The following is a 25266-nucleotide window of genomic DNA, read 5'->3' on the forward strand; positions in this document are numbered from 1 at the left end:
GTTCTGCATTCAACTGTACTTAAGTAAAAGAACAAAAGTACCTATTTAGTACTTTTTATGCAAATGAGTCCACTTCAGAATAATATATTATCTGTCTTTATTTGTAATTATTGCATTGAAGTGTTTATTTATGGACTTAAATTGGCATTTGGCACAATTCTTCTTCCAACAGTTCTGTTATGATTCGCGAAAAGCCGAGTGTTAACGGAAACTGCCGAACGGTGACGCCGAAGAGCAGACGTAGCGACGCTTGTTGGAGTTTAGACAAGCGAAGGGGAGCAAAATGGCGGACGAAGATATTACGCTTGATGGAAAACCTCTACAATCGCTCCGGGTTGCGGATTTAAAAGCTGCTTTGGAGCAAAGAAACCTGCCCAAGAGCGGACAGAAAAATGCGCTCATTAAGCGACTGAAAGGGGTGAGTTTTCACTTGTGTTATGGCAGCCTGTCGAGTCTATCTAAGTTCAGTAGAGATGGTGGGGGTTAAGGCTTCAGAAGCGGGAATAAATAAACCGTCTAACACACGGTAATACACATGAACACCAGTTTCTGTTTTCGGTTATTTGTAACTGACAGTACCAGGAAACTATCCAACCGACTGAGTTCACAATACATGCGTTAGTTCACTTAGTGCACCGTGTTGCACACAGTTGAACTGTGCACCTGTCAAGTCGAGGCCTAAACTGAGTGTAAGCAATCGCACATAGTGTACAGTACATGAGCGTGCGTGTGTGAGTTTGTCGGGGGCGCGCTTCGTCATGTAAACAACATTTTACGTGCTTCACCATTTAGTTTGAAGTTATTTATTTCGTTATACAACAGTGTTGTTTTTGCACAATATATCCAGCCCATAAACAACCATAGGTTTAACCCTTTCATGGATTTATTTGACAGTCTGACTGTGTGTAACATTGGTGTAATAACAGTACCCGCACCAATCACCGGACCTGGGGGGACAGAGCCTTCTCCGTCGCTGCCCCCTCCCTCTGGAACTCACTCCCACAACCCATCAGAGACTGCACTGACCTCACCACCTTCAACAAACTTACAAAAACTCACCTCTTCAATCTGGCTTTTAATGTGTGATTGTTTTTGTGTTATTTGACTTTAACTTTAACTATATATTTATTTGTTGTTCCTTTATTTTATTTTATCTTCACTATATATGTAAAGCGTCTTTGAGCACCTGTAAAAGCGCTAACAAATTAAATCTATTATTATTATAAGATGGGTCTAATAACAGTGTATTATGGGTATACTTTTATTTACCAGGTTAACTGTTCTGTTCATCAATTGGATTTTCCATATTAAAGGTGTAAGTTTGCTCTGGATTTAAATCTCCACCGTTTTAACTATGGCATAAGAAATAAATCATAGACCTACATTATTTTCAACTATTTAATAACATTTCAATATACTTTCTTAAATTGTTTAAATTTCACATACTTTATAACTAATCAGTTCAATAAAACTAAGATATATTAACAGTATCAAGTAACCAGATAAATTACAAATACATTTTAGTGGGTAGAAATGACCAAGGTAGCAACTCACTCGCAAATAAACAACCTAAAATGTATGAGTTTTACAATAAAATCTAAAACTTGATTGCCAAGTTAAATACAAACAGAAACCGAAGCTCATGATACAGTATTTAACCTTTTAATAATCCCACGTCTTTATTCCCGGCAGGCTCTGATGCTCGAAAATCTCCAGAAGTCGTCGTCTTCTCACTGTGGGCTGCAGCCCAACTCGCAGGTAAGAATAGATGTTACTATTTTAATGTGTAGGCAATTTGAGATCTGTTCAAGAGTATAACTCAGAGATCAACCCATTGCATAGTCCCTTCTAAGACAAACAATTATTAGAACAGCGTAAATAATAACCGGATGTTTTATGTATGTTATTGTGTTGTAGATTGGTGAGGAGATGAGCCAGAATAGCTTCATAAAACAGTACCTGGCTAAACAGCAGGAGCTCCTTCACGAGAGGCTGGAGAGAGAGGCCCAGCAGGACGAAGCAGTAGACGGTAACACCAACAATCACAAATCAGACGATAAACACATTCTCTGTCACATGAACACTGGTCATATCACTTCAAAGAGATGGATAATCATTGTGTCTCTATTCCCCACACACTCTGTCTCTTACAGCAATACTTTATATTGTCAAACACTTCTGTACTTCTAAATGTGTTACACGAAGATCAAATGAAGATGATTTCATTTCTCATCCTGACTCATTCAAAAGTTGTCTTGGTTTAGCAACCGTGGGGGTGTGTGCCATTAATCCTCACACTGAGGCTGACCTTTAACCCCTGCCTCGTGTTGTGTCCCTCTGACAGAAAGCTCAGCCGTGCAGGAGGAGGATGAAGACCATTCGGAGGACAATGACAGCTCCTCCTATGTCAGTGACAAGGTCAGTGACCTCCAAGTGTTGAATTGTCAAATGAGGAAAGGATTTATCCCGAAGAACTAGACACAACGCTTCACATTGTAACGTGTTTTTTAGATAATGTTTTGAAAATCTAACTTTGGTAATCATACACTTGGCAAAGCCTTCCCCTTGCTTGGAACATGTTAATGAGAAGATAGAACAAATATTGTCATCTTGGATTTCACTTATTTGTATTTGTTTAGTTGATGAGAGACAGAGATGATATTGAACGTCAGTATTAAAAACACAACGAGTCAGTAAGAATGATAATGTGTGCCCGTACTCCAAGTAACTCCAGCAGAAACATATTTACCTGACACAAGTAGAAAAGGCTAAATAAATTGTGTGCAATCTGTCAGTCTGACTTAAATATTTCTGCCCAGAAGAATCACTCCATACCCCCCAAGCCCTTATTGCCCCGGGCAGAGGAGAGAGGAGGAGGAGATGCAGGGATGGTTCACGGGATGATGGCGTGCGGCCCCGACATGGGCCCGGGTCCTACCCTCCCCCCGCAGGAGTTCCTCGAGGCTCCAGGAGCTAGGATGCAACGAGCCACCTTTCACCAGGGACACAAGGAGCCCCCGGCTCCGTCTCCCCCCCGCGCCGTAGCCTCCCTGTCGGTGCGCGTCCTGGGCCAGCCCGACCGCCAGGGGCTGCCCCCCGCCGTGCCGCGCGCCCAGGAGAAGGAGGGCACCGCACCGAGCGAACCGGGATCCGCGCACCCCGTCCTCCACCTCAGCCGATCAGCTGGAGTCTCAGGGGGCAGTCAGGCTCGCGAGGACAGCGATGATGACGACAGTGATGACGAGAGCGAGGATGATGAGGATTGGGGGCCCGGTCCCGGCGGGGCGCGGAGGGGAAACAGAGCGCCGCCCCAGCCGCAGCAGATGCCTCCCAGCTTCCCGTCAACAGTTGCCAGATCCAAACGCAAGCTCCAGCCTCCCCAGCACATCCCACCACCACAGGTACACCACACACCAATGCAACTGCGCCACCCCACCCCTCCTCCCTCTCCCCCCCCTGACCTGTTTCCCCTACCTGACACTCCCAAACAGAGCCCACCAGACACAGAGGACCAGGAAGGAGATAGGCCCGAGGCTTCACGTGGTCCCAGGGGGCCGTCTTTCCCACCTTCCTCCACCATGCAGAGGCAAGACTCTGACTCGAGCTCTCGTTCCAGCAGTCCGGAGCCTTCTATGAAGCGAAGGCCCGGGCCCCTCTCTCTGCTCGCACACAGGATGGACTCTGAGGGGGCTTTCCGTGCAGCAGAGGCCACCTCCGCTGTGGATCTGTCAGGAGAGGCGGCGGCACACTCCACTGCCGCGTTTGCCAGTTTTGGTGATTCTCCGCTGAAAAGATTGGAGAGAAAGAGGCTCCAAGAGAACAGAGACGTGGAGGAAGAAAGGCGCCTGAAGGAGGAGAAAGAGAGAGAACAACAGCAGAAGCAGGAGAGAGAAAGAATGAAGATACAAGAGCAGGAGATAGAGAGGGGACGCCTGGAAGAGGAGGAGAAGCAGCGTGAAAAAGAGCAAAAGCGCCAGGAAGAGGAAAAGGAGAGGAAGCGCCAGGAAGAGGAGAAGATAAGAGAGGAGAAACTGCAAAAGGAGAAGGAGAGGAAACACCAGGAAGAGGAGAAGATACGAGAGGAGAAACTGCAAAAGGAGAAGGAGAGGAAACACCAGGAAGAGGAGAAGATAAGAGAGGAGAAACTGAAAAAGGAGAAGGAGAGGAAACACCAGGAAGAGGAGAAGATACGAGAGGAGAAACAGCAAAAGGAGAAGGAGAGGAAACACCAGGAAGAGGAGAAGATACGAGAGGAGAAACAGCAAAAGGAGAAGGAGAGGAAACACCAGGAAGAGGAGAAGATACGAGAGGAGAAGCTGCAAAAGGAGAAGGAGAGGAAACACCAGGAAGAGGAGAAGATACGAGAGGAGAAGCTGCAAAAGGAGAAGGAGAGGAAACAGGAGACAGTCCACAAAGGCAGGGTGGCTGTGACTGAGGCCCAAGACTCAGGTTCCTCATCAGACTCCGAATCCTCTTCACACTCATCACAATCCTCCTCCTCCTCCTCCGGGGTTAAAACCGGCCCTGCCAGACAGCTGAAGGTCAGTGAGCTAATTAAATGTGTTGTTCTTCTTAACATTATTTCAGCTTTCCTGTATGTATTTTATTGAAAACCCTGCCTTCATCATTTTTATGTTTTTTTACAGAAGCCAAACCAAGGACATAAAGCAGAGGAGGAGAAGAAGACTGACCTTAGTAAAGGGGCAGAGAAACAACACGTTTCAACAAGGTCAGTAACCATCGATGAAATACAGTTAAAGGTGGGGTAGGTAAGTTTGAGAAACCGGCTCGACAGTGGCGGCCGGCCCATAGGGGCGCTAGGGGCGCCGCCCACCCTCTTCCCACATGTTTGATTGTCATTAAAAAAAAATATATATATATATTTAAAAAAATATATTTTTTATTTTATTTTTATTTTTAATGAACAAGGTAAATATTATATAATTGGTATCAGTAAAATGTATAATCTACAATAAAATCTCGTTTCAAATTGTTTTACGATATCTAAAGTTACTGATAAGTCACATGTTTCCTGCCTGGCCGCAGCGTGTATCATTACCCTCTCTCGTCCGGGCGGTAGAAAGGAGCCCTCAGCCAGAGCAGCAGCAGCCAACAAGCTGACTGTTGCTATCTGTAAACTATGCCGCCGAAACATAATTTCAGCCAATCAGCGTCGTCAGATCTGATGCTCAAACGGCGCCGTGTCAGCGCCCTGGCCTGTGTGTCTGAGTTGTTTGGACTCGTATCCAAGGTGACGCTACAGTAATTGTCGAGGATGGCTGCGTCTCGGTGCTAGTGGATCGCCGGAGCTGTAGATTAACATTTACATGCTTATTGTAGTTGTAAGGGCAATGCCTGTAGCACCATGGAGCATATGTGTGAGCTGGACCTGTATTTTACAGGAAAGGAGTGAGCAGAGGGTGGAGTTGTCGATTCTTGTTCAGTTTTCATCTTCCTCACCCTCTCAAACTTTGAGTTGCGCGCGCTGCTAAAGAGACGCGCTACCATGGAAACCAAACAATGGTGTAGCTGTATTAAAGTCAGTGGAAACAGTCGTGAGTAAATCTGATTTTGTCAGAAATCGGGAGAAATATGACCCCGGGAAGAAGGCAATGAAATCGGGAGTCTCCCGCGAAAATCGGCAGGGTTGGCAAGTATGACACACACACCACACACACACACACACACACACACACACACACACACACACACATAATGTTCGTATTTAGTCTCCTGATTTTAAATGGGAATTCAATAATTTGAGTGTTCCCAAAGCACCAGTGTTCTGCAGTTTGTGTGGGCCTACTGTACTGTTGCACCGTTTTGGAAGATTCATAGCTAACCACACTGAAGATTATGGATTATCTCATATTTTTAAGCCTCAATTTGTCCTCCCCCCCACCCTCTAACATCACCAGTTAATTTAAGGGGTCATTTCTCAAAAATTTCTTCCGGGGGAGGATCTCCCCGGACCGCCTTAGTATGGTTTGGTCCCTATTTCCATAGCCCCACCAAAAATATTTTCCACCAGCCGCCACTGCGGCTCGAGATACACTTTTTGTTATATTCCATGGAATGCTCTTAACATCCCGATAGCAATGAATATCTGAAGTGCTTTGACAAAAAAATCCATTAAAAAATGTATCTGTTGAAGCCGTAGTGCTGTAAAAAGCACGACCAATCATCTGAGCCGGCCCGGCTAAAGTAACAGGATGGCCTACCTGCCTGTCAGCCTTCCATCTGTGCACAAACTTATCTCGTGCCCTCATTGGTCATGTGCGCGTTCGTGTGTGTTGGAGGAGGGGCTCTGTAAGGAAGTGGCAGAGTTTTCCCGGCTGTGTATTTTCAAATTCTAGCGCACTCGAGCTGGTTTCTCCAAAATGACCTACCCCACCTTTAATTTGTAATGAAAAAGGGAATTCATTTTTCCAATCATGTGTGGCTTACTGGTGTAAAAATAAATAAAACTATAGTGTTTGTTTTCATGAACGAAAATATTGCTTTCTATGTGATGTGGGATACATTTCTCTGGAGGCTCTCTTTGTTTTTATCAAAAATGATGTATAGTTTAATGAATTCTGCTATTTTTTAAATTATATTAACTTGTGTACTAACAACTTGCAGTTTTACTTGAATATGTGTTCTTTTGGTCCTTGACTATGAAAGGACTACACTGGCATTAAAGGCAAAATAAACGCCTGTTTCAATATAAAACATTGGTCAGAGCTTTCAGGATGCTTTCAACATTTCTTAAACTGGACTCTTTTAAAAAAAAAAAACTCCCATTGCTTTCTTCCTCACACTCTCTAATAAAGCAGGTTGTATTTCTTGTCACGCATTCAATGCGGCAGCCCCACAACCTGCTTCTAATGTTGCTTTGAGAAAGGTCCTTCTCCGCTTTCTCTGGTTGTATTCTTCGTGTAACCGTTAAACCCTTTTCCATTTAGTTTACGCCCTTGCTTATTCAACACTTCTTTACCGAGTGCGACACGTTTTAGCCGAGAAGCTAACAGAGCTTTTATTTTGGTAATCTTCTACCGGAAGACATTCTTCTTCTCTCTCGAGGAGACTTGACACTGCTCTGGCTAGCCAACATGGCCGTCATGCATGCATTGCATCCTTGATACCGACGCAGTGCACGGCTAATAAGCAGTAGAGAAAACCGAGACCGGATTGTTTAAATTCTTCGTCACCTTTTTCCACCCACGCCTGACCGGGATAGCCTCCAGCGGCAGAGTGTCATTTTCTGTCTTCCCCGGGGGTTCCCTTTCAAGGCCGGTCGTAATGCTGTCCGAAGGCAACAAAAACGGGTAAGAGTGAGGCAGAGGGCGACTCGAGGCTTTAGTACCTTTACCTCCTGAATACAGAAAACGATGGGGGTACATTAGCCGGTGTTAGCATGTCGCGATCTACCGGCATCACGGCTGTACTTTGCGATGCTGATTAGCCTAGCAGCGCCTTCTTGCTGGTTACATATCATGTCATCAGTTCATATCGGCCTGGTTATGAGTGTGCATGTTCGCCCATGTGAGGAGCACCGGGGGTGGGACCACCGGTAACAGCCTTTTGTTGAATGAAAGCGCAGGGATTATTTTCTGGGTTGGGTAGGGGGTCTCCTTTCTTTACCTAAAATAGCTTCACATTGAAAAAGCACATTGATTAATAAATAATGGGCTCAGATTTCATGGTGTAGTGACGAGAGGCATGCGGACTGTGATTTCGCCACCTTCTGTTTTCTTGACCTCAACATGGTGGTAGCTAATGGTATTTTTTTGATAATTTCAGAATATGTATTTTCTTTAATGATGATTTTGTTGTCAATTAAGAATCATTTATGGGCCACAATATACATGCATCTTGTTGTTTAGCCCACGTGATATTTTTTTGTTTTTGGGTTTTTGTGGCTGTAGCTGTTAATGATCTAACTGTTGTCAAGGGAGATCATTAAAGTAGACATCTGTTAGCTGTACAGTAAGTGTGAATGGACCCTTATGGTGTGATAATAATTCTCCCAGCTGGCACTAGCATTCACAGTCCAGTCCCCTGGGAGTCTGTTTTGACCGGTGACAATATTTAAGTCAGCTTTATGAAACCAGTTTGTTGTTGCAGACATGATTTGAGTATTTCTGTTGCAGTACCATACATATTACTTTGTGTGTCGGGTCGTCACATTTTGTCAGGTTTTTGAGAAGTTAAACCAGAAGCAGTGCCTTTTTTAATTTGTGATCCATTGTGATATTGTTCCTCAGGATCAAGCTGTACTTTCAACATGCTTTCTTATTCCAGTCTAATCATATGAATACAAAAGGCCTAAAAGGGGGTTTATTTTAAACAAAAAAGACAAGCAGAGTCACTCCTCCTTTCTTCTAGTGATCTTTTCATCACAGCAGCCTGGCCTTTTCTGCTCTCCTGATCCAGAGGGATTGTATTTCTAGTTGACATCTGTCTCCCTTTATGGCCTGGTGCAGGTGTGTCTGGCCTTGCCCCAGAGGCACACACACACTGGCATCCACACTAGGGATCGACCGATATGGCTTTTTCAAGGCCGATACCGATTATTAGTAATCAAGGAGACCGATAACCGATATTTGGAACCGATATACATTTGCAGTAAAATCAGAAAATCTTGGTGTCAAAATGTAGAATAACACAAACTCAACTGGTTTCCTCTCTGTGCCCTTGTCTTTAGTGCAGTCATCTGCAATGAGTTAGAGAGAGACCGAGAGTTAAAAGTGGGGCTGCAGGCTGACATGCTTAACTTACAATAATGCTTAATTTATTATATCTGTCTATCTAGCATAACATCCCAATAAGCTGCTAGCAACTGCAAAACACTAGTGCTAGCTAATGTTTTGCAAACTATTAAAAGTGAGGCTATTACAGTAGACCTAACGTTAGTCTAGTCGCCTCACTTCTAATATTTTGCTAAACATTTGCTAGATAGATGTTGGCTAGCTAATGAGCTTCACATATCAACCTGAAAAACTGCGAGGCTCCACTCCCCCCCCCCCCTCCGCACCACAGTTACGGCCCGTCCACACTACAGCTTCAACAGCTTCAAAAACGGTTTCCAACGCGTCTGCCCATTCACTTTGAATGGGGTGACGTCACTTTTCGCCGAACTGCATTGTGGGAAGCAGAGCGGAGCTTTCCTGGCGTTTCAGGCTGCAAAAGTTGAGCAATGTTCAACTTTTGAAGCTTCTGAAGCTTTCGGTGGAGGCGTCAGGCAATCAAATCATATGCCAGTACAAGCTCTAGCCAATCAAACCGCTGCTTGTGTGTCAGAGGCGGGAGATTCATGTGATTGGTTGTTGGTCGAGCTTCAGACACGCCCAGCTCCAAGCTTTTTTTGAAGCTGTAGTGTGGACGGGCCGTTACTCCGCTGCGAGACGCTGCATGCACCCTCAACTCTGACTGACTTCCCGCGTCCCTGTGTAACTGGGAAACTGATAGAATTGGATCATAAGATCGTGGTGTTTTTGCAACTTCAGCATAGGGGATAGGGATGTTTATTGAACTTCGGTTTAACACATGTATGGCTCTGCCGCTCAGCGCTGCTCGTTGCTTCAGTCTGTGTCTGCGTTCTTTCGCACCTGCCTGTAATCTGAGAAGGTCCCGCCTCTCTGGCTGGCTCCCGCCCGGAAAATCTTCAGTAATAGCCAATCAGATAGCGCTGTGGGCGGGACATTGCTCGTGTACACAGAGTGGTGACTGCAGCCAGAGAAACGGCCGCATCAGAGCCAAAGTTTTATCGGCAATTTGATTTTTTTTTAAAAGGCCGATACTGATAATCGGTCAAATGCGGAATATCGGCCCCGATAATCGGCCCCCTAATCGGCCCCCTAATCCACACCTCTTAGGGCAAATAAGGGGGATCCAGCATGGTGAGGAGGATGGGGAAAATACACTATCCCTACCAAAAATGTGTTTGTCTGATACACCAAATGTAATAATTACTTCCTTTTTATGTGAAACTATGAAATTCAAAGCATCATGTAACAAATCAAACAACAGATATTAAAGAGAAGGATGCTGGAGGATGCAATCATCCCACCTACAGGGTGCTGCCGCGGTTTCTGTGTCATCACATGGAGGTTGATGGTGTAGCTAAAAATATAATGATGACTTCCACTTGTTTTTCTCCCTTAGATAACAGCGAGAAAAACACTTGAGGAAGCTTTTGGCTGTGTGAGGTCTGACTCATAGTGACTACATAGCATAGATGACTTGTATTGGCAGAGTCGTTTCATTAATGACCCAGTAGGGATTAGATGAAGCCCACACACACTGGAGTCCGCTGTGAGTGTTTATCTTGGACCTTGAGGAGTGTTTGGGACCCTGGGTGTCAGTTAACTGGGGAGTTATTCATAGCAGGAGTGACCCAGATCACTGGCACTCTTCCTCTCCTCAGTGTTTTCCCCTGTCTGGTCGTACTCATCATTTCGCCTCCTCTCACACTCGCCCTTTCAGGTTGGCCGGTCACTAGAGCTCAGCTTCACGGCAGTCTTTCTTGTCTATGTGTGGATTTTCTTCCATTTGAGCAACCGTGTTTGTTTTTAACTTGTCATCTGCTGACGTTTCTTTGATTATTGTTTTCTTTTAAATGTCAGATCTTGCTAGAAATTGCCCACTACAAGGCCCTAATCCTAAAGGTCCGTTTTATGCTATCGTATTGCTTTTTGTGACTGGCGAACACCATAACATATTAGAATTTATAATCATTAAACAGAGTGAAATTCGGCTATTTGAGGTATTCTTTGCTTGAAAAAGGACTTAAATAACCACCAAAATAATTGACTATTACCAAAAAATACAGGCTTTTTTGATACCACAGCACAAGGAAACCATTGTTTGCGCATTTCTCCCTCCTCCTCACCCCAACCGCCTCCTCTTCCTGCAGGGAGGTGTCGGAGCCCAGCGCGGCCGCCGTGACGGAGGTGCAGCCGGACCCCGAGAGCTCCATGGCCCAGCAGCCGCCCTCCGGGGCCGAGGCGGAGAGCAGCGAGGGCCGCCTGGAGGAGGTAAGGCCACTCAGAGGGTGGGGGGGGGGGGGTACCCGGGTCTCCACTCTGTCTCCCACTAACCTGCATTCTCATTCATATAAAAGCATGTGTAGTTGGCAGCATAAGCCAAGAGGGATCGCTTGAAACCAACACAACCCCAATGTTTTTATAACCACTAATTCCTTGGAGTTTTTATCCTCTCGATTCTGGCCCTTTATACACTTTCTGCATCTTTTTAACCTCTTAAATGGCTTTAAGATTACTCACTTTAAGGTTTTTCCAAATGCTCATATGTGAACAAACAGGGGTTGAGTTGGAGTTGGGTCCTGGGGTAAATAGAAATGAACTAATCCCCCTCCATTTTGGTTAAATGCAACTAACATATCATAACTTAGATGATCTCTCACACACTTGCCTTTTCTGTCTGGAGAGGGATGTTTAGTGTTGATGTCGCTGGAATGCAAGAGGTGCTTTGGTCAAATGAAACATCTCGCTGCAGAAAAAGCATGCTTCCTTCAGTCTGTATGTGTTATAGAGGGAGGAAGTGAGTTAGAAAAGCATTAAACTCAAAGCCCTGACACACGAAGCCGTTTAGCGATCGATGTTTAGAATCAGTGGTCAAATATTGAGCCTGTGTTGTATCTGGAAATGTTTGCACTACTCGGCTCTAATATAGGGCTTTCACACCAGAGCTTTTCTGGTTCGGAACCGTTTTTTCTTTTTCAGCCCCCGTTTTGTTCACACCGCTCAGAGCCCGACTGGTGCTGCCGCTGCTGCGTCATGACGTCACCGTTTACGTCGCTGATTTTCTCCCCAACGGCGTTACGGCGCTCACAACAACAACAACAACAACAACAACAACGGGGGACTGCGTCGGGTCGATGATCGTGTTGCTTTTAATCATACGAAGCCAGATCAAATTAAATAACGACTTCTCCAACCATATACTTTTCTCCAGAGTGCCGTGGTTCATTAGCCGCTTTCACATCAAGTACTTTGCTGTACTTAGTTCCCAGCACTTAGTACAACCCATGGAACTAATGGCGCGTTTCCACTGCAGGCCTCGCTCGGTTTGGTTAGGCCTTATTAGGCCCGGCTCACTTTAATGCTGCGCTTCCATTACAGTTTAGGAACTGGGGCAGTTACTATAGTAACGCAGTGTAGACAAAAGTTAAACAAGTACAAACCACAGACAGCCTGTGTCATGGCGAATACAGTCGCTGGTTTATTTATGTCTGTATAGGCCGTTGTTGTGAGTGTGGACGGTCGGAGCATATAACGTTAGCTTAGCCAAGCTCCATTTAGAAAGCACGCATTTTAAAAGGGTTTTTCTCCTGCCGTCTGTCTGCAGACTTGTCAAAGCATTAATTCATGGTTTTTACTAACCGGTATCAGTATGTTGTTACTTCGCCATCATTTTGAAACGTGTATTACAATTAAATCACGGTCAAATATGTTCATCTTGTTGTAGTTGTAGCCCCCTTGCCAGCGATTCTCTCTCTAGTTTAGCATACTCAGCCTGGTTGTTCCTGGCCCTAGACCCACGATTTAGTCGGGCCAGAAAAAAGGTGAAAAAGTAGCCCCGGGCCAAAACTAGGCCAAGTGGAAACGCAACCAAAAATGGGCCCCGCACGGCTCGGCACGCTTAAAGCGAGCTACCCGCTGCAGTGGAAACGCGCCATAAGAGCCGATCGCGTTCACACCGGAATAAGTTCCCTGAGGGAAGATTACGCAAATGAAGCCGCTGACGTCACTTCTTCTTCTGCTTTGGGTTTACTGGCAGGCTGCAAACAACTTCACGGCGTATACTGCCACCCGAAGTCCCCGGAGTTGGGGACTTCTACTGAAGCCTTCTGAGTAAATCGCCAGAACGCCGACACCTCATCACTCCACCATGTTTTTTTTTGTGTTACCATAAGTTATTCTCTCTCCGTTGGTGCGTGGGGCTAATGCTAATAATGCTAATGCCAGTTTTCTAGCAACCGAAGCTAAACTGACCATCTTTACTACTTGTTGTTGCTATCCTATTGTGGCACAAGCCGTTTTCTACAGGCACATTTTACCGGCGTATTTTTCATTATGATTCTACTTGTGATAGTCGGACACGACAACCTGTGCAGCCCATGTATTGATTCCATCCGATAGCTGCTATAATACAAAACAAAACGTCTGCCTGCTCTCCACAATGATCAATAACAGCGAACGGTGTGAACAAGAAAAACTGGTGCTTTTCAGGCTCTAGCTCTGAACCGGCCCTGGAACCGCGTTGGTGTGAAAGCCCCAATAGACAGTTCTAGAGAAGAAACCTGAAGTGGTTGTCGGGTTAACTTTGTATCAATGTAGTCGTATCTAAGATTACATTATCAAAACATACCAGTTCATCTTTACCCTTCTAGAAGCTACTGTTGATGTTAGATGTGCCTCTCCTTCTTATGCTTTTTGAAACCAGATTCCCAAAACCATTAAATTACTTCACATTTCAGGCACGGAGGTCTTGAGTGCCTCATTTACATTTTTGATTTGACTTCCTTATCAGCATGCCTGTTTGTAGGTTTTATTCCCCCCTTGGGTTTGCATGAGTAATGGCCCTGACAGTGTGTAGAGATGCATCAGGGCTTGTTTCTGCTGTTCCTTTCACCCTGTTTTCAACTCTGGCTTGCTCCTCTCACACTGCCTCCCTCTTTTTATTCTTCACTCTCCCCTCTTTATCCCCTTACCTTCCATCTTATACCTCTGTATCCCATCATGAACGCTTCTATCTCTCTCTCTCTCACTATATATATTTATGGTGTGATTGCTGTTTAAAACCCCATTGATTGCTTTGTTATGAAGGTGCCCATGCCTCTTCCATTGCCCCTAATGGTACCTGCTGCGTACTACTACTACCACCACCACCACCACCAACACCTCCTCCACACCTCCTACTCCTACAACTCCTGTCCCGCTATGCCCAAGTGCGTCGCTGGCACCTGAATTAGGCCCAGAGTCTGCAACCCCCATGGCACAGAGTAAAGCCTGCACTGTATCTCCACGGAGACGTGCTGAGCCAGCAGGAACTGGAGCACCAGACAAGCAGCAGCCATGGTAACTGCCGCAGCACATAGTTGCCATGGTAGCACAGCCTCAGAGCCGGACTGCGCTGCGCTGTTCGGCGGTGATGATGAATGATGGTGTCAAACGCTCTGTATCGCTTTTCCCATCGGCCTTTTTTGAGGATAAACACATCTTCAAAGTGTTGTCCTCCATCTGCCACGCCTCCGTCCTTCAGAAGCCAGATGCAGCTCGGAGACAAAATCTTCAGCTCTCCAGATTTGTTTTTATCCTCCACCTGTAATCCAACACTGCCCTCTGCTTGCGGAGTGGAGTAATGACTTTGGACAGAGAACGCCTGCAGTAACCCACGCAGTGATTAAGGCATGACTGTTAAACTATCTCTGTGAGGGGTTTAAAACTTGACCACACACTGCAACTGAAATAATCTGCTTGGAAATGATGATTTATGGGACTTTTTCCTGGAAAATGTTGTGGATTAGACCACAAAGCATTATTACTCACTCTACTGTTGGTTGAGCTTGTGAGGCTAACAACCATCCTCTGCCTTGACAAGCTGACCAGCCTTTTAAAAGAGACTTCAATTACTTATCCTGCATGAAATCAGCAATGAAAAGAGAGATGTTACCTGAACTGTTAGAGACTTTCAAAGGACACGGTGCCTCACACAGTTATGCAGCAAGTGACTTTGATCATCCAAATAACAACGAATGAACAACTCATCAACTCCCTTTCTCTGCAACCCGTTGTCAGGGAACTCAAATGTGACTTCCAGATACGTGACTGCAGTAATTTATTTTCTGAATCTATCTCTTCCCTACACCCAAAACTTGTCCGCTACATCATGTGTGATTTCTGTGAGCATCCATGCTAGCAAAGGTACTCAAGATAATGTCCATCGAACGCTCTTATTTTGCTACCTGGATTAAAATGTAACAAAGAGACATTCTTCTGGATTATTTTTTCCACTTTTTATTCTACATGTGCTGTCAACGTGCCAAACCCTGCTGCAGCGAAACCCTTTCTCGATGGAGACCTCATGAGCTGATTCAAACTCAACGGAACTTTTCCCTCACAATGGCTGTATATTAGAGAACATGGACAATGAAAGACTATAAACTCAAGCATCATACAATGGATTTTTTTGTACCTCCCATATCATGGACTTTAACAAAGAATGCCCCCCCCCCCCCCCCGTCCGTCCGTCCGTCCGTCCGTCCCCATCAATTTGAAACTCTTTGTTCCCCTAAAGACTGAAACGTGACTCTTTGATCAAAAGTCCTCCCCAGCCCCATTCAAGAACAAAAGTCCAGTGATCACTTCCTGCCTGGTGGCTAATCTGCACACTCAAATCGAGCCCCGCCCTCACTCGCCCTGCCATCTCTGATTGGATCCTTGTTGCCTAGATACAGTACACACTGTCGTGCGGTTGGGCCATAGTCGAGCCAGTAAGGAATCAGGTGTCAAATGGTACCAGGAAATCACTTGTGATTATTCCTATATTTAAAATGTATACACTTTTTTAAAAGTATTAACTGTAAACACAAACAATTAGAACATCTCTTTCCTCTACATCTTTTTTGTAAATAAGAGGAATATTTTTTCTTCTTGAAATGTAGTGTTACGTTTATTTACTGCAGTTTTATTTTGGTATTTTTAAACATTCACATGTCATACACTGCTGGTCTACAGGCGTGTGTTGCTAAATATGGTACATCTTTTAGAGGAACTGCAGTATCCAAAGTCCTGCTGACAGATCTTTGAGTCTCCAACACGCGTTGCTCCACCTCTGCTCTACAGAACTCATCAGCACTAACAATACATATACATTTGGACCAGTAACCCTATACAAAACATAATGTTGCAACCTCACATGGGATTAGTTTTTTGGGTCTTGGTCTTTTAATGTGCATCATCATTTTTTTGGGCCAGATAAGCGTTCCTTTGAGAGTGACAGTATTGAAATGGGGAGATGGAGGGGATTTAATCTGAGCCCCAGTACATGGGCCCCCAGCTGTAATCACCCTTAAGGTCCATCTTCACTTTTTGCTTCATTCATTACAAGTTATTTATCAGGTTTGCAGAATATTATCTGCTCATGAAAGGCTATTAAACAAATTTAGAAATACACTTTTAGAACCTCTCTGGTTTGGATTTGTATTATGGAAAGACTAGCAAGTTCTTCCCAAATGGGTAGTGATTAGTAAAGTGAATAGCTCCATAGATGTTATCGAGCTGGGAGGTTAAACAAATCAAACGGACTCATTCCAGAAAGGTTAACATTCACTCACCAGGGCAGGTAATATTGAAATCCCCCCACAGGAATGTGGCAAAGTTACCTAATCCACTCAAACACACCCATCAGACATTATGTTGTAATGACTTACCGCTCCGAGATATGACCCAGTTTAAGTTTCACACAGGCCAACTTGTGTGCTAATGCATGCTGTGTCTTTAGAGCCTCTCACACACTCACAGGGATTAGCGTAATGATTGATCTTTGAGCAGAGGTGGAAGGCGGAAACGTGTCTGGAGTCTCTGTATCGACCCAAGACTCTCTCCTAACCCCCACCCCCTCCTCCACTTTTCCTGTTTCACCTCCTCTCTGTTGTTGCCCGTTTGCGTTTTTGACCCTCGGTTCTCATCTCGCCCCGCACCCTTGGGGTTTCTGTATGTTCTCTCCATCTCTCTCTTTCCAGGGCACCAATCAGAAGGCCTTCGCTGCCCGTAAGATATCCCTGACCAGTGAGTATACCAGTTACCTCTTTAGTGCTACATGAGAAACTACAGGAACAAGAATGTCAAAGAAAGTGTTGATCACCCTTGTGCAAAATTGTAAAAATGCAGAGTGTTTTTTTACTTAAAATGTCAAATTTCAAAAGGAGAAAAATGAAGCAGTGTTATCCTATCTTACAAAATGCTGGTGCATCATGCTCTGTGATTAAAACGAATGTCTGGTTTGGGACACAACATGTAAACAAATCCCCAAGCTACAGTATTTCCTAGGGATGTAACGATATATCGCGGTAAATAAATGTCTCAATACCGTCCTGAGACTATATTACATTTTTTTTAATTATATATTTTTTAAAAACCTTTATTTAACCAGATGGTCCCATTGAGATCATCGATCTCTTTTTCAAGGGAGACCTGTCCAACATGGCAGCAAGTAGGTTACATGAACATAAAACAACAGATAACACAAAAGGACATCGTATTTACAGGGCTACATGTACATACCTAGAGACATTGACAAGTACCAACAGTATATTTATATCTCTGTCAATAAGCCTCACCTTCTTGGCAAACACTGTATTGTTTTTGAAGTGGTGGAGAGACAATGCACAGTTTGACCCACTGCTGTCACCCATGGCCAAAGCATATCTCTCTGTCCCAGCAACATCAGTACCAAGCAAGAGAGTTCTTTCCACAGCAGGGGATTTTATAAACGCCCAAACATCCCAGCTTCTACCTGGAAATGTGGACATGCTCATATTCCTGAAAGATAACCTTGATGATGCTGAGTGAGTGAGTGAGTGAGTGAGTGAGTGAGTGAGTGAGTGAGTGAGTGAGTGAGTGAGTGAGTTAGTGAGTGAGTGAGTTAGAGTTGAGTTACTTGAAAAACTAAAGTGAAACTTGATTTATTCTATTGCAGGGTCTGATTATTATATTGTTGACACTTTAAAATACTACTATCTACTAAAATGCTGTACAAATCAGATTTATTATTTAATGAAGAAAATACATATTTGTTTTTTGTTTTTTTCAATATCGCGATAAATATCGTACCTTGAGTTTTTGGTATCGTTACATCCCTAGTATTTCCTCCTACTTTAATAAGCTAGGACCCTCTTCATGATCATGGCTAGTCATGTTGTCCTTTCTATATTTACCTGCTGCAAGGTTTGTAATGTCCTCACTGCACACTGTACTGTACCCATAGTTCAAATAAGCTAATGTGCACAAAACATTAACATGTTTTACATGTTGAATAGTGTTTCAAATGAACCAATATTGGGGAACGTATCGCACAGTTCAATAATATATAAGCCCCCAAAACTCAAATGAGTCACTGCCATGAAACGATTCGGGTTAAAGTACTTAAGCAATCCTTTTTTCTTCCAGGCTATGAGCGTGCAGTAGCCTGTCACTGAAGTTCTGTAAAGCGAATGATCAATCATCCGCTAAATGTTTTTCTCTCCTGCAGGCAGCAAGACGTCTCCACCCGCCACAGATGGAGGAGCAGGTGACTGTGAGTCGGGGACGGCAGCGGGGAGGAAGAGGCGATGGGGCTCCAGCTCGGCCGTCACCACCAAGAAACCATCCATCAGCATCACCACCGACTCTCTGAAGGTACAGCACCGAGACCGGGACAGGGGGGGGGGGGGGGGGGGGGACTGCATAATAATTGGGATGAATTTCTCTCAACTGATCAAAATAAGCTTTTAAAATGAATTGCTCTCACTCAGACAGCCGAGTTACACTTTCACAAGATTTCCTCCCAGCTGTGTTAATGTTTTGAAACTCAAGTGAGGAATGTGATGAATATAAAGAACATCAAGAGTAAGCCGGGAAAATGTTTGAGGATTTAATTTAATCAGTTGCACATGATTTACAAAACACGGCTATCCATCTTTTCTTTCTGTGCGCTAGATGTGATTAACATATTAGGGCTGCACAATGAATCAACAGTTATTTCAAATGTAACAGTCCAAATCATGCGTATCGTGGCGCTGCAGAGAAGTCACAACCTATAGATTGTGTAAAAAAAAAATCACACCATGATGATTTTTCTTTCCTTTCTTGTCCCGTCTGTGACCTTCAGTCGTTGATCCCTGACATCAGAGTGAAGGAGGAGGCGGTGGTGGAGCTGCACCCAGAGGAGCTGCAGATGTCCGGGGACGAGGAGAGCCCGGACCCCAGCGTTGGGGACCAGGACAAGGGCCTCAAGATCAGGCGCACCGTCACACAGGTCAGATTAAACCTATGTAAACTAGGGCTGCTCAATTAATCGTATTTTAATCGCATTTCCGATTTTGGCTTGCAACGATTATGAAAACAACATTATCGAAATAAAACGATTATAAACTAGTTGAATTATGCTTAAAGTTCAGGGTAATCAACTGTGAAAAACATACTACACATTTTCAAAGTTTTTTTCAAAGTAAATGGATAATAGTTTTTAATAGTCGTGATATCAATTATTGACCCAAATAATCGAGATTATGATAATGTAAACCTACTAAATATAAACTTCAGGTTTCCGTGTATGCATCCAGTCGTGATTGAGCCAATTTCTATTTGGAAAAACCAGCTTGAGAAATGCTGTTTTTGACATTTGTCTAAAACTCATTTTCCTCCCCAGGTCGTCCCAGGAGACGCTCAGGAAAACGGACAGACAAACGAGGAGGAGGAGGTGGAGAAAACGGAGAAAGAGAAACGGCGCAGGACTTCCAGAGACAAAAGGAATAACAGTGTTTCGGAGGAAGCCATGGAAACCCAGATATCTGTCAAGATTGAAGGAGACGAAAAGAAAGGTGAAGCCTCACTGTTCACTTTGATTCTTTGGCACCTCCCTGCGTCCACCATCCCTCTGGCTCCACTTATTGTACTTATTTTGGTAAATGACAGTTTTATTTGACCGATCCCCCTCTTCTCCGGTTTCCCTCAGTGACCCCTAGCGACAGCCTGGTGCGTCGTTCCATCAGTCAACAGAAGTCCGGCGTTTCCGTCACCATTGACGACCCCGTCCGCACGACCAGGCAACCCTCACCGCCTCAGGGCAAAGTCTCAAAAATCATCCATGTGACCAACCTGGTGGGTTTGGTTACCGCGTGACATTACAGTATTTTATTCTTTTTAGCTTTTCGCCACAAACTACAGTTGTGTGTAAGGAAATAGTTACAGAAAAATCTAGCTTTACCAATTCCACGTGTTTTATGGATGAGGCATTCTGCGAGGATGCCAGTGGTGACCACATCACTCCCATAATTAGAGTCAGAAGCGCTCACCCAGGTATTACGGCCGCAGCAAAGTATCACCTTAAGTTTGCATGACTGAACAGACATTACACATTTAATGACAGCATTTGCAGATTTCTTTTTTCTTGCGTCACATAAGCTAAACTTGGATCAAAGACGGATAGAAAATACCACCCTGCATCACACATCTCAGGGCAAAATGTATTGTAAAGTGTGTGTGTGTGTGTGAACATGGATTTCTCCATATATCCTGCTGCACAACTTGGTCATGTCTGCTCAGCTCTTCTCTCTCCTGTTTCCCTTTGCTCTACTCAAACTGATCGCCTGTTGATGATGATGATTGAGTCATGCCCCTTGTGTATCCCATAGGTGCGACCCTTCACCCTGGGCCAACTCAAAGAGCTGCTGAACAGGACAGGCAGCGTGCTGGAAGACTGCTTCTGGATCGACAAGATCAAGTCTCACTGCTTCGTCACAGTGAGTACAGACACATTGATATCTTTATATCGAGTGCAAACCCTTGTTTTTAACCTGTGTTGGTTATAGAATATGCTTGGTGTCAGTACCTAAGGGTTGGAGTATTGTGGATTACATCTGGCTTCCTGTTATTCTGCTGGAGTATACCGCTAAGAATGGATATAAAATCCCTCAGTGAATGTGTGTTATTACAGAAAGGCATATATGAGCTCAGGAATCGACAGAAGCATTTAAGTGATTCTTGTTCCCTATCCTCACGTCTGTGTGTCTATTTTTAGAAGTGTGTTTGTTTCAACTTTAAAATCATTTTCAGCCCGATAACCTTTTCCCTCTTGTCTTTATAGTACGGTACCACAGAGGAGGCGGTCGCCACCAGAGCTGCCCTCCACGGGGTCAAATGGCCTTCCAGCAATCCCAAGGTCCTCAACGTCGACTTCTGTGAGCAGGATGAGGTAAGGAACGCTTAGAAATCCCATTTTCTCTCTTTATCCCTGTGTTTGAACTGAGCAACAATCAGTCTCAGTTATAGTTAGAGGGGAGAGATAGTTTACTATCCAGGCTATTTCAAACAAGATGATATGAGTAGTATATGCTGTGTCAAATAGTTAGCAACCAGTGCGCTCTACAGTCAAATACATGCAGAATGAAATACTACGCAACAGGGATTTCCGTCCATGGAAGCATTTCTGATCCACAACATGCTAAATGCTAAGTTAACGCTGCACGCGGTATCGCCTCATCTACCATGTTGGCCTACTGTTAAAACCAATAAAGTAGTTTAGTATCTTTGGATCATATATGTTGGTGCCTTTTTATATACATTTTAGTTCACAAATGTCATGTTTATCTACATATTATCTTACTGATGATTAATGGACCCTTTTCTTTGTTTGAATTTACTTGAATTTGTCCCTCAATGTTCTCCACACTCAAAATGTCCCATCCTAACTTGTGTGTTTTCTGCAGATGGACATTCACAAAGGCATCCTGAAGCCAGAGAGGGAGAAGCCCCACGCTGTCGCACCCCAAAGTGCTCCCCCGAGCCGGCTGCCCCCCCTGATGCCTGAGCGAGACCATGAGCGGGAACAGAACCCAGAGTGGGACCGGGGCATGGGGGGAGTACGGGAGCTGTGGGTGGAGCGGCAGAGAGAGATGGAGCGCCGGGAACGAGCCCGTGGCGAACGGGAATGGGACCGGGATAAGGTCCGGGAGTTCGCCCGGCCGGGAGAGGACAGACCCCGCTCTCGATCCAGAGAGAGGAGGAGGAGGGAGAGGGCCAAGAGCAAGGAGAGGAAGACGGAGAAGAAGGGTAAGTGATCACTACACCTACTAGGATAAAAGTGAATCAAAAGTATTGGCTGACAAATACAGTAAGTATATTGATGAATACACAGTGGTTGCTTTCACAATTAGGCAAGATTAGCAGGTTTAAAGTTACTTTTTTTTCACACACAGTTTGAGTGGTTTTCCTAGAATCTGACCTTTCTCTGTTTTGTACCAAAGGAGACGAGCCTCCTGCAAAGCTGCTGGACGACTTGTTCCTGAAGACCAAAGCAGCGCCGTGTATCTACTGGCTTCCCCTCTCTGAGGAGCAGGTTGGTCTCTCACTCCCTTCTTCATAACAGTGTTAATTTCGTCAACGAAAACTATGACGAAAAATGTTCGTCAACGACCTTTTTTACATGACTGAGACGATGACGAGCTAAAAATAAATCCTTGATAATAAAAACTATGACGAAATTTAGTTTTCGTTGACGAGACGGGACTAAGGTGTTAATGGTGGACTATCGGACATTCAAAATGCAGCATATTTTCCCCCAAGTGTCCATTTTGTCTGTCAAAACGCATCTTACGTTTCTAACTTGCAATATCATTATTTACGCTCTCTTCACTCCAGAAGAGTGATCTCTCCTGTCTGTTTCTCGAGTCGTCTCTGTACGGGGGCGGTCCTAACTCTCTCAGTGGCCGTTTCTCAATGTTGAGTGTACTTGCTGCAGAGCCACTATTTCAAGTATGCTACGTCATCGAGTGGCACCGAATGCTGGGCATTTAACATGCATTTAAACAGTCCTTCGGCGCCACTCGATGACGTAGCATACTTGAAATAGTGGCTCTGCAGCAGGTTTACTCAACATTGAGAAACGGCCTCTCTCTGTGTGCGGGGGCGGGGCCTAACAGACACGCTGCAGCGGCCAGAACACAGATCTTTAAGAGTAGTAGTACCGTTAAAAGTGTTAAAGTGAAATGTTGCTTTATGAATTTCAACACTTGATGCGGTCACCTTGATTCCAATTTAAGATACCTGTATTTGCCTAACTGAATTAGTTCAAAGAGAGAAAACATTTTGACGAAAAGTTGACTAAAATGTAATGATTTTAGATCGACTAAAACTATGAAGGACTCAAATGTGACTAAAACTAATAACCATTTTCGTCTAAAGACTAAATCAAAAATAGCTGCCAAAATGAACACTGCTTCCTAAACACTAGGGATGCTCCGATCGCCAATTTCGGGGCCGATCGCCGGAATCAGTATCGGCCGATACCGATCGAGTGGGCGGGGCCTAAATGAAAGATTTAAACATCACTTTAAATCTTCCATTTAAAGTGATGTTTAAACTCAGTTAATGGGGCTCATTCACTGGAGCTTCCACAAACAACAATCAACTTAATTATTACATTCAAATGAAGTACATTATTCAAGTTTACATTCACTTTGGATAACACGGGAGAAATGAGCGGAAGCGCTCTCTTTTCCTCTCCCCCTCTCTCTCTCCCTCTCTCTCCCTCCTGACAGCCTGTCAGTATCTCATGCAGCTCACTGATCTAGTAATGAGTGACCCGACAGTGAAGAATAAATATATTTATAATAACTAGTTTAGCTTGTTCCAGAGGTAGATAAAATAGCTAAGTGTGTTAGGTCTAACTCTTGTGTGATTCGCTTACCGGTCCGGCGGGCGGAGCTGCAGGATTTCTGCTTCACACACGTTGCATACCGCTATTTTACTGTCTTTTTCGGACACCTTAAAATAATGCCAGACCGGTGAAGCCATGTTGGCGAGCTTGTTTTGCCGCACACAGAGAAAAGTGTCATGTGTTTTACGTCATGCGATCGGCTCTCGCGATCGGCATGTTTAGAGAGCACCGATCGATCGGTAGAGAGTGAGTATCGGCCGATCTCGATCGGTGACCGATCGATCGGAGCATCCCTACTAAACACACTTGTTCAATTCTGTGTTTTTTATTGAATACATTCTGCTTTGCCTCCACCAGGCGGCACACAGGACTCAGGAGCGCACCGAGCAGCAAAAGGAGCGCGTACAAAGGCGCAAGGAGCGGCAGGAGGAGCTGGAGAAGAAGGCGGAGGAGGAGAGGGAGCGGCTGAAGGAGCGGCTGAAGGCTCGGGAGAAAGATCGCGGCGGTGCGGCGGCGGCGGTTGCGAGTGTCGGAGCGGCCGGGCGAGGAGCAGAGAGAGAGAGGGAGCGCGGCCGAGACAGGGAGCCCGACAGGAAGCGGGACGGCAGCAACCGACCCCCCCCACGACCCTCTGTAGGAGCCGGGGCAGGACGACGCTCCCGTAGCCGTAGCAACCCCAGGGATAGACGCCGCTGAACGCAGAGCGGCTGCAGGGAGAGATAAACAGAGAGGGAGAGGGACACGGCAGACAGGAAGGGGTTCCACTCGGAGATTCATCTGTCTATTTTTCTAACGTTCAGGACTCGTGGCTGCTGCTCGCTACCCGCCCCGCCGAGCTTTAATTTCTTCCACTTTGACGCCAGCGTTGTCTTCCACACACTTCTGCCATTTCACCCTCCCTCCCCCCCCCACCGCTCACCACCACTTGGTCCACAGAAAAATGTTTAGATCGACGGTTAGTCTAGCTCTTATTCTGTTCTCTCTGTCTTCCAGAAGCGACAGTCAGTAGAGAGCAGCGTTCCTCCTCTCCTGTGTGAACGGCTGTTGAAGAAAAAATCAGAGAACGGGTTTCTTTTATTTCTTTGGCTCGCCTCAGCGTTTTGTCCCACTGAGGTTTGGGAGCCCGCCTCTTTATTTTAGGTCTGCGGGCGCACAGTTCCTTCCTCCTCAGAGCCCTGTAATAAAACAAGTCCAAAATAGATTCCCGACCTTCAGATATTTTCTAGGATCAGTTCTACTCTTCAGCACTGAGATATTCTCCTTTATTTTTTTTAAGTATACGACTAGGATTTGTTTTGTTAATGTTTTAGACATCATGTTAATTTTTGTTCAGCCTTGGGACGGTTGTTGTGTTACCGCAGGTGATGTTTGTTGTGTGAGTAATAACCTTCATCTCCCACGAAGATGCGACTGAAGTCTCAACACTGTAACCTAGCAACGCGTGTGATAGGAAGAGATGTTATTTGTTGTGGTGATTCTGGAGGACGTGCCCCAGTTTGTCTTTATTGGATGTTTATGCAGCCGAGAAGAGAAGAGTATGAAATAGTTGTCAAGAGGTTTATTCTGTAATAATTACAGGAAGCTGATTCCCTGCACTGATGTCAGAAAATCCCTCCTCTGACCATTCAATCATAAATATATTTAAAGAGGAGGTACACCTAGTTTTCCTTCTAATAGAGTAATGGTTACAATTTTAATATTTTTAATTTTATGTTTTTAGTTCTGAATGGTAAGATTTTGTTGCTTTTTTCCCCTTCCTTGCAAGTACTGAATGTACTGAGAATTAAAAAAATAATAAATTTAAATTGTTTTTCAGCCTGTGTGTGGATGTTTTTGCTT

General features: G+C 44.7%; 1 protein-coding gene across 3 annotated transcripts; it reads left to right on the plus strand.

Annotated features, from left to right (window-relative positions):
- The first annotated feature begins 222 nt into the window (after positions 1–222).
- Positions 223–25242, plus strand: acin1b (apoptotic chromatin condensation inducer 1b). Of its 3 annotated transcripts, XM_034205297.1 has the most exons (18): positions 224–418; positions 1693–1758; positions 1918–2029; positions 2345–2418; positions 2820–3401; positions 3492–4541; positions 4647–4729; positions 10901–11021; positions 16754–16799; positions 18262–18407; positions 18880–19026; positions 19420–19591; positions 19726–19871; positions 20405–20512; positions 20857–20964; positions 21479–21821; positions 22016–22107; positions 23785–25242. In XM_034205297.1, the coding sequence occupies exons 1-18, from the start codon at positions 284–286 to the stop codon at positions 24121–24123; spliced, it is 3870 nt and encodes a 1289-aa protein (XP_034061188.1). In that variant the 5' UTR covers positions 224–283; the 3' UTR covers positions 24124–25242. The 3 variants fall into 3 exon arrangements, with proteins under 3 accessions (XP_034061185.1, XP_034061187.1, XP_034061188.1); XM_034205294.1 differs by having other exon boundaries at positions 223–418; positions 2820–4541; XM_034205296.1 differs by having other exon boundaries at positions 223–418; positions 2823–4541.
- Positions 25243–25266: the final 24 nt, after the last annotated feature.

This window comes from Gymnodraco acuticeps, unplaced genomic scaffold, assembly GCF_902827175.1.
Source record: "Gymnodraco acuticeps unplaced genomic scaffold, fGymAcu1.1, whole genome shotgun sequence".
NCBI lineage: Eukaryota > Metazoa > Chordata > Actinopteri > Perciformes > Bathydraconidae > Gymnodraco > Gymnodraco acuticeps.

Bases quoted from the DNA above. Each gene is read 5' to 3' on its own strand.
- acin1b (XM_034205294.1), top strand. From the start codon at position 284: ATGGCGGACGAAGATATTACGCTTGATGGAAAACCTCTACAATCGCTC. The intron at 4,542-4,646 runs GTCAGTGAGCTA...GTTTTTTTACAG, and splicing joins GCCCTGCCAGACAGCTGAAG to AAGCCAAACCAAGGACATAA. The intron at 22,108-23,784 runs GTTGGTCTCTCA...TGCCTCCACCAG, and splicing joins TTCCCCTCTCTGAGGAGCAG to GCGGCACACAGGACTCAGGA.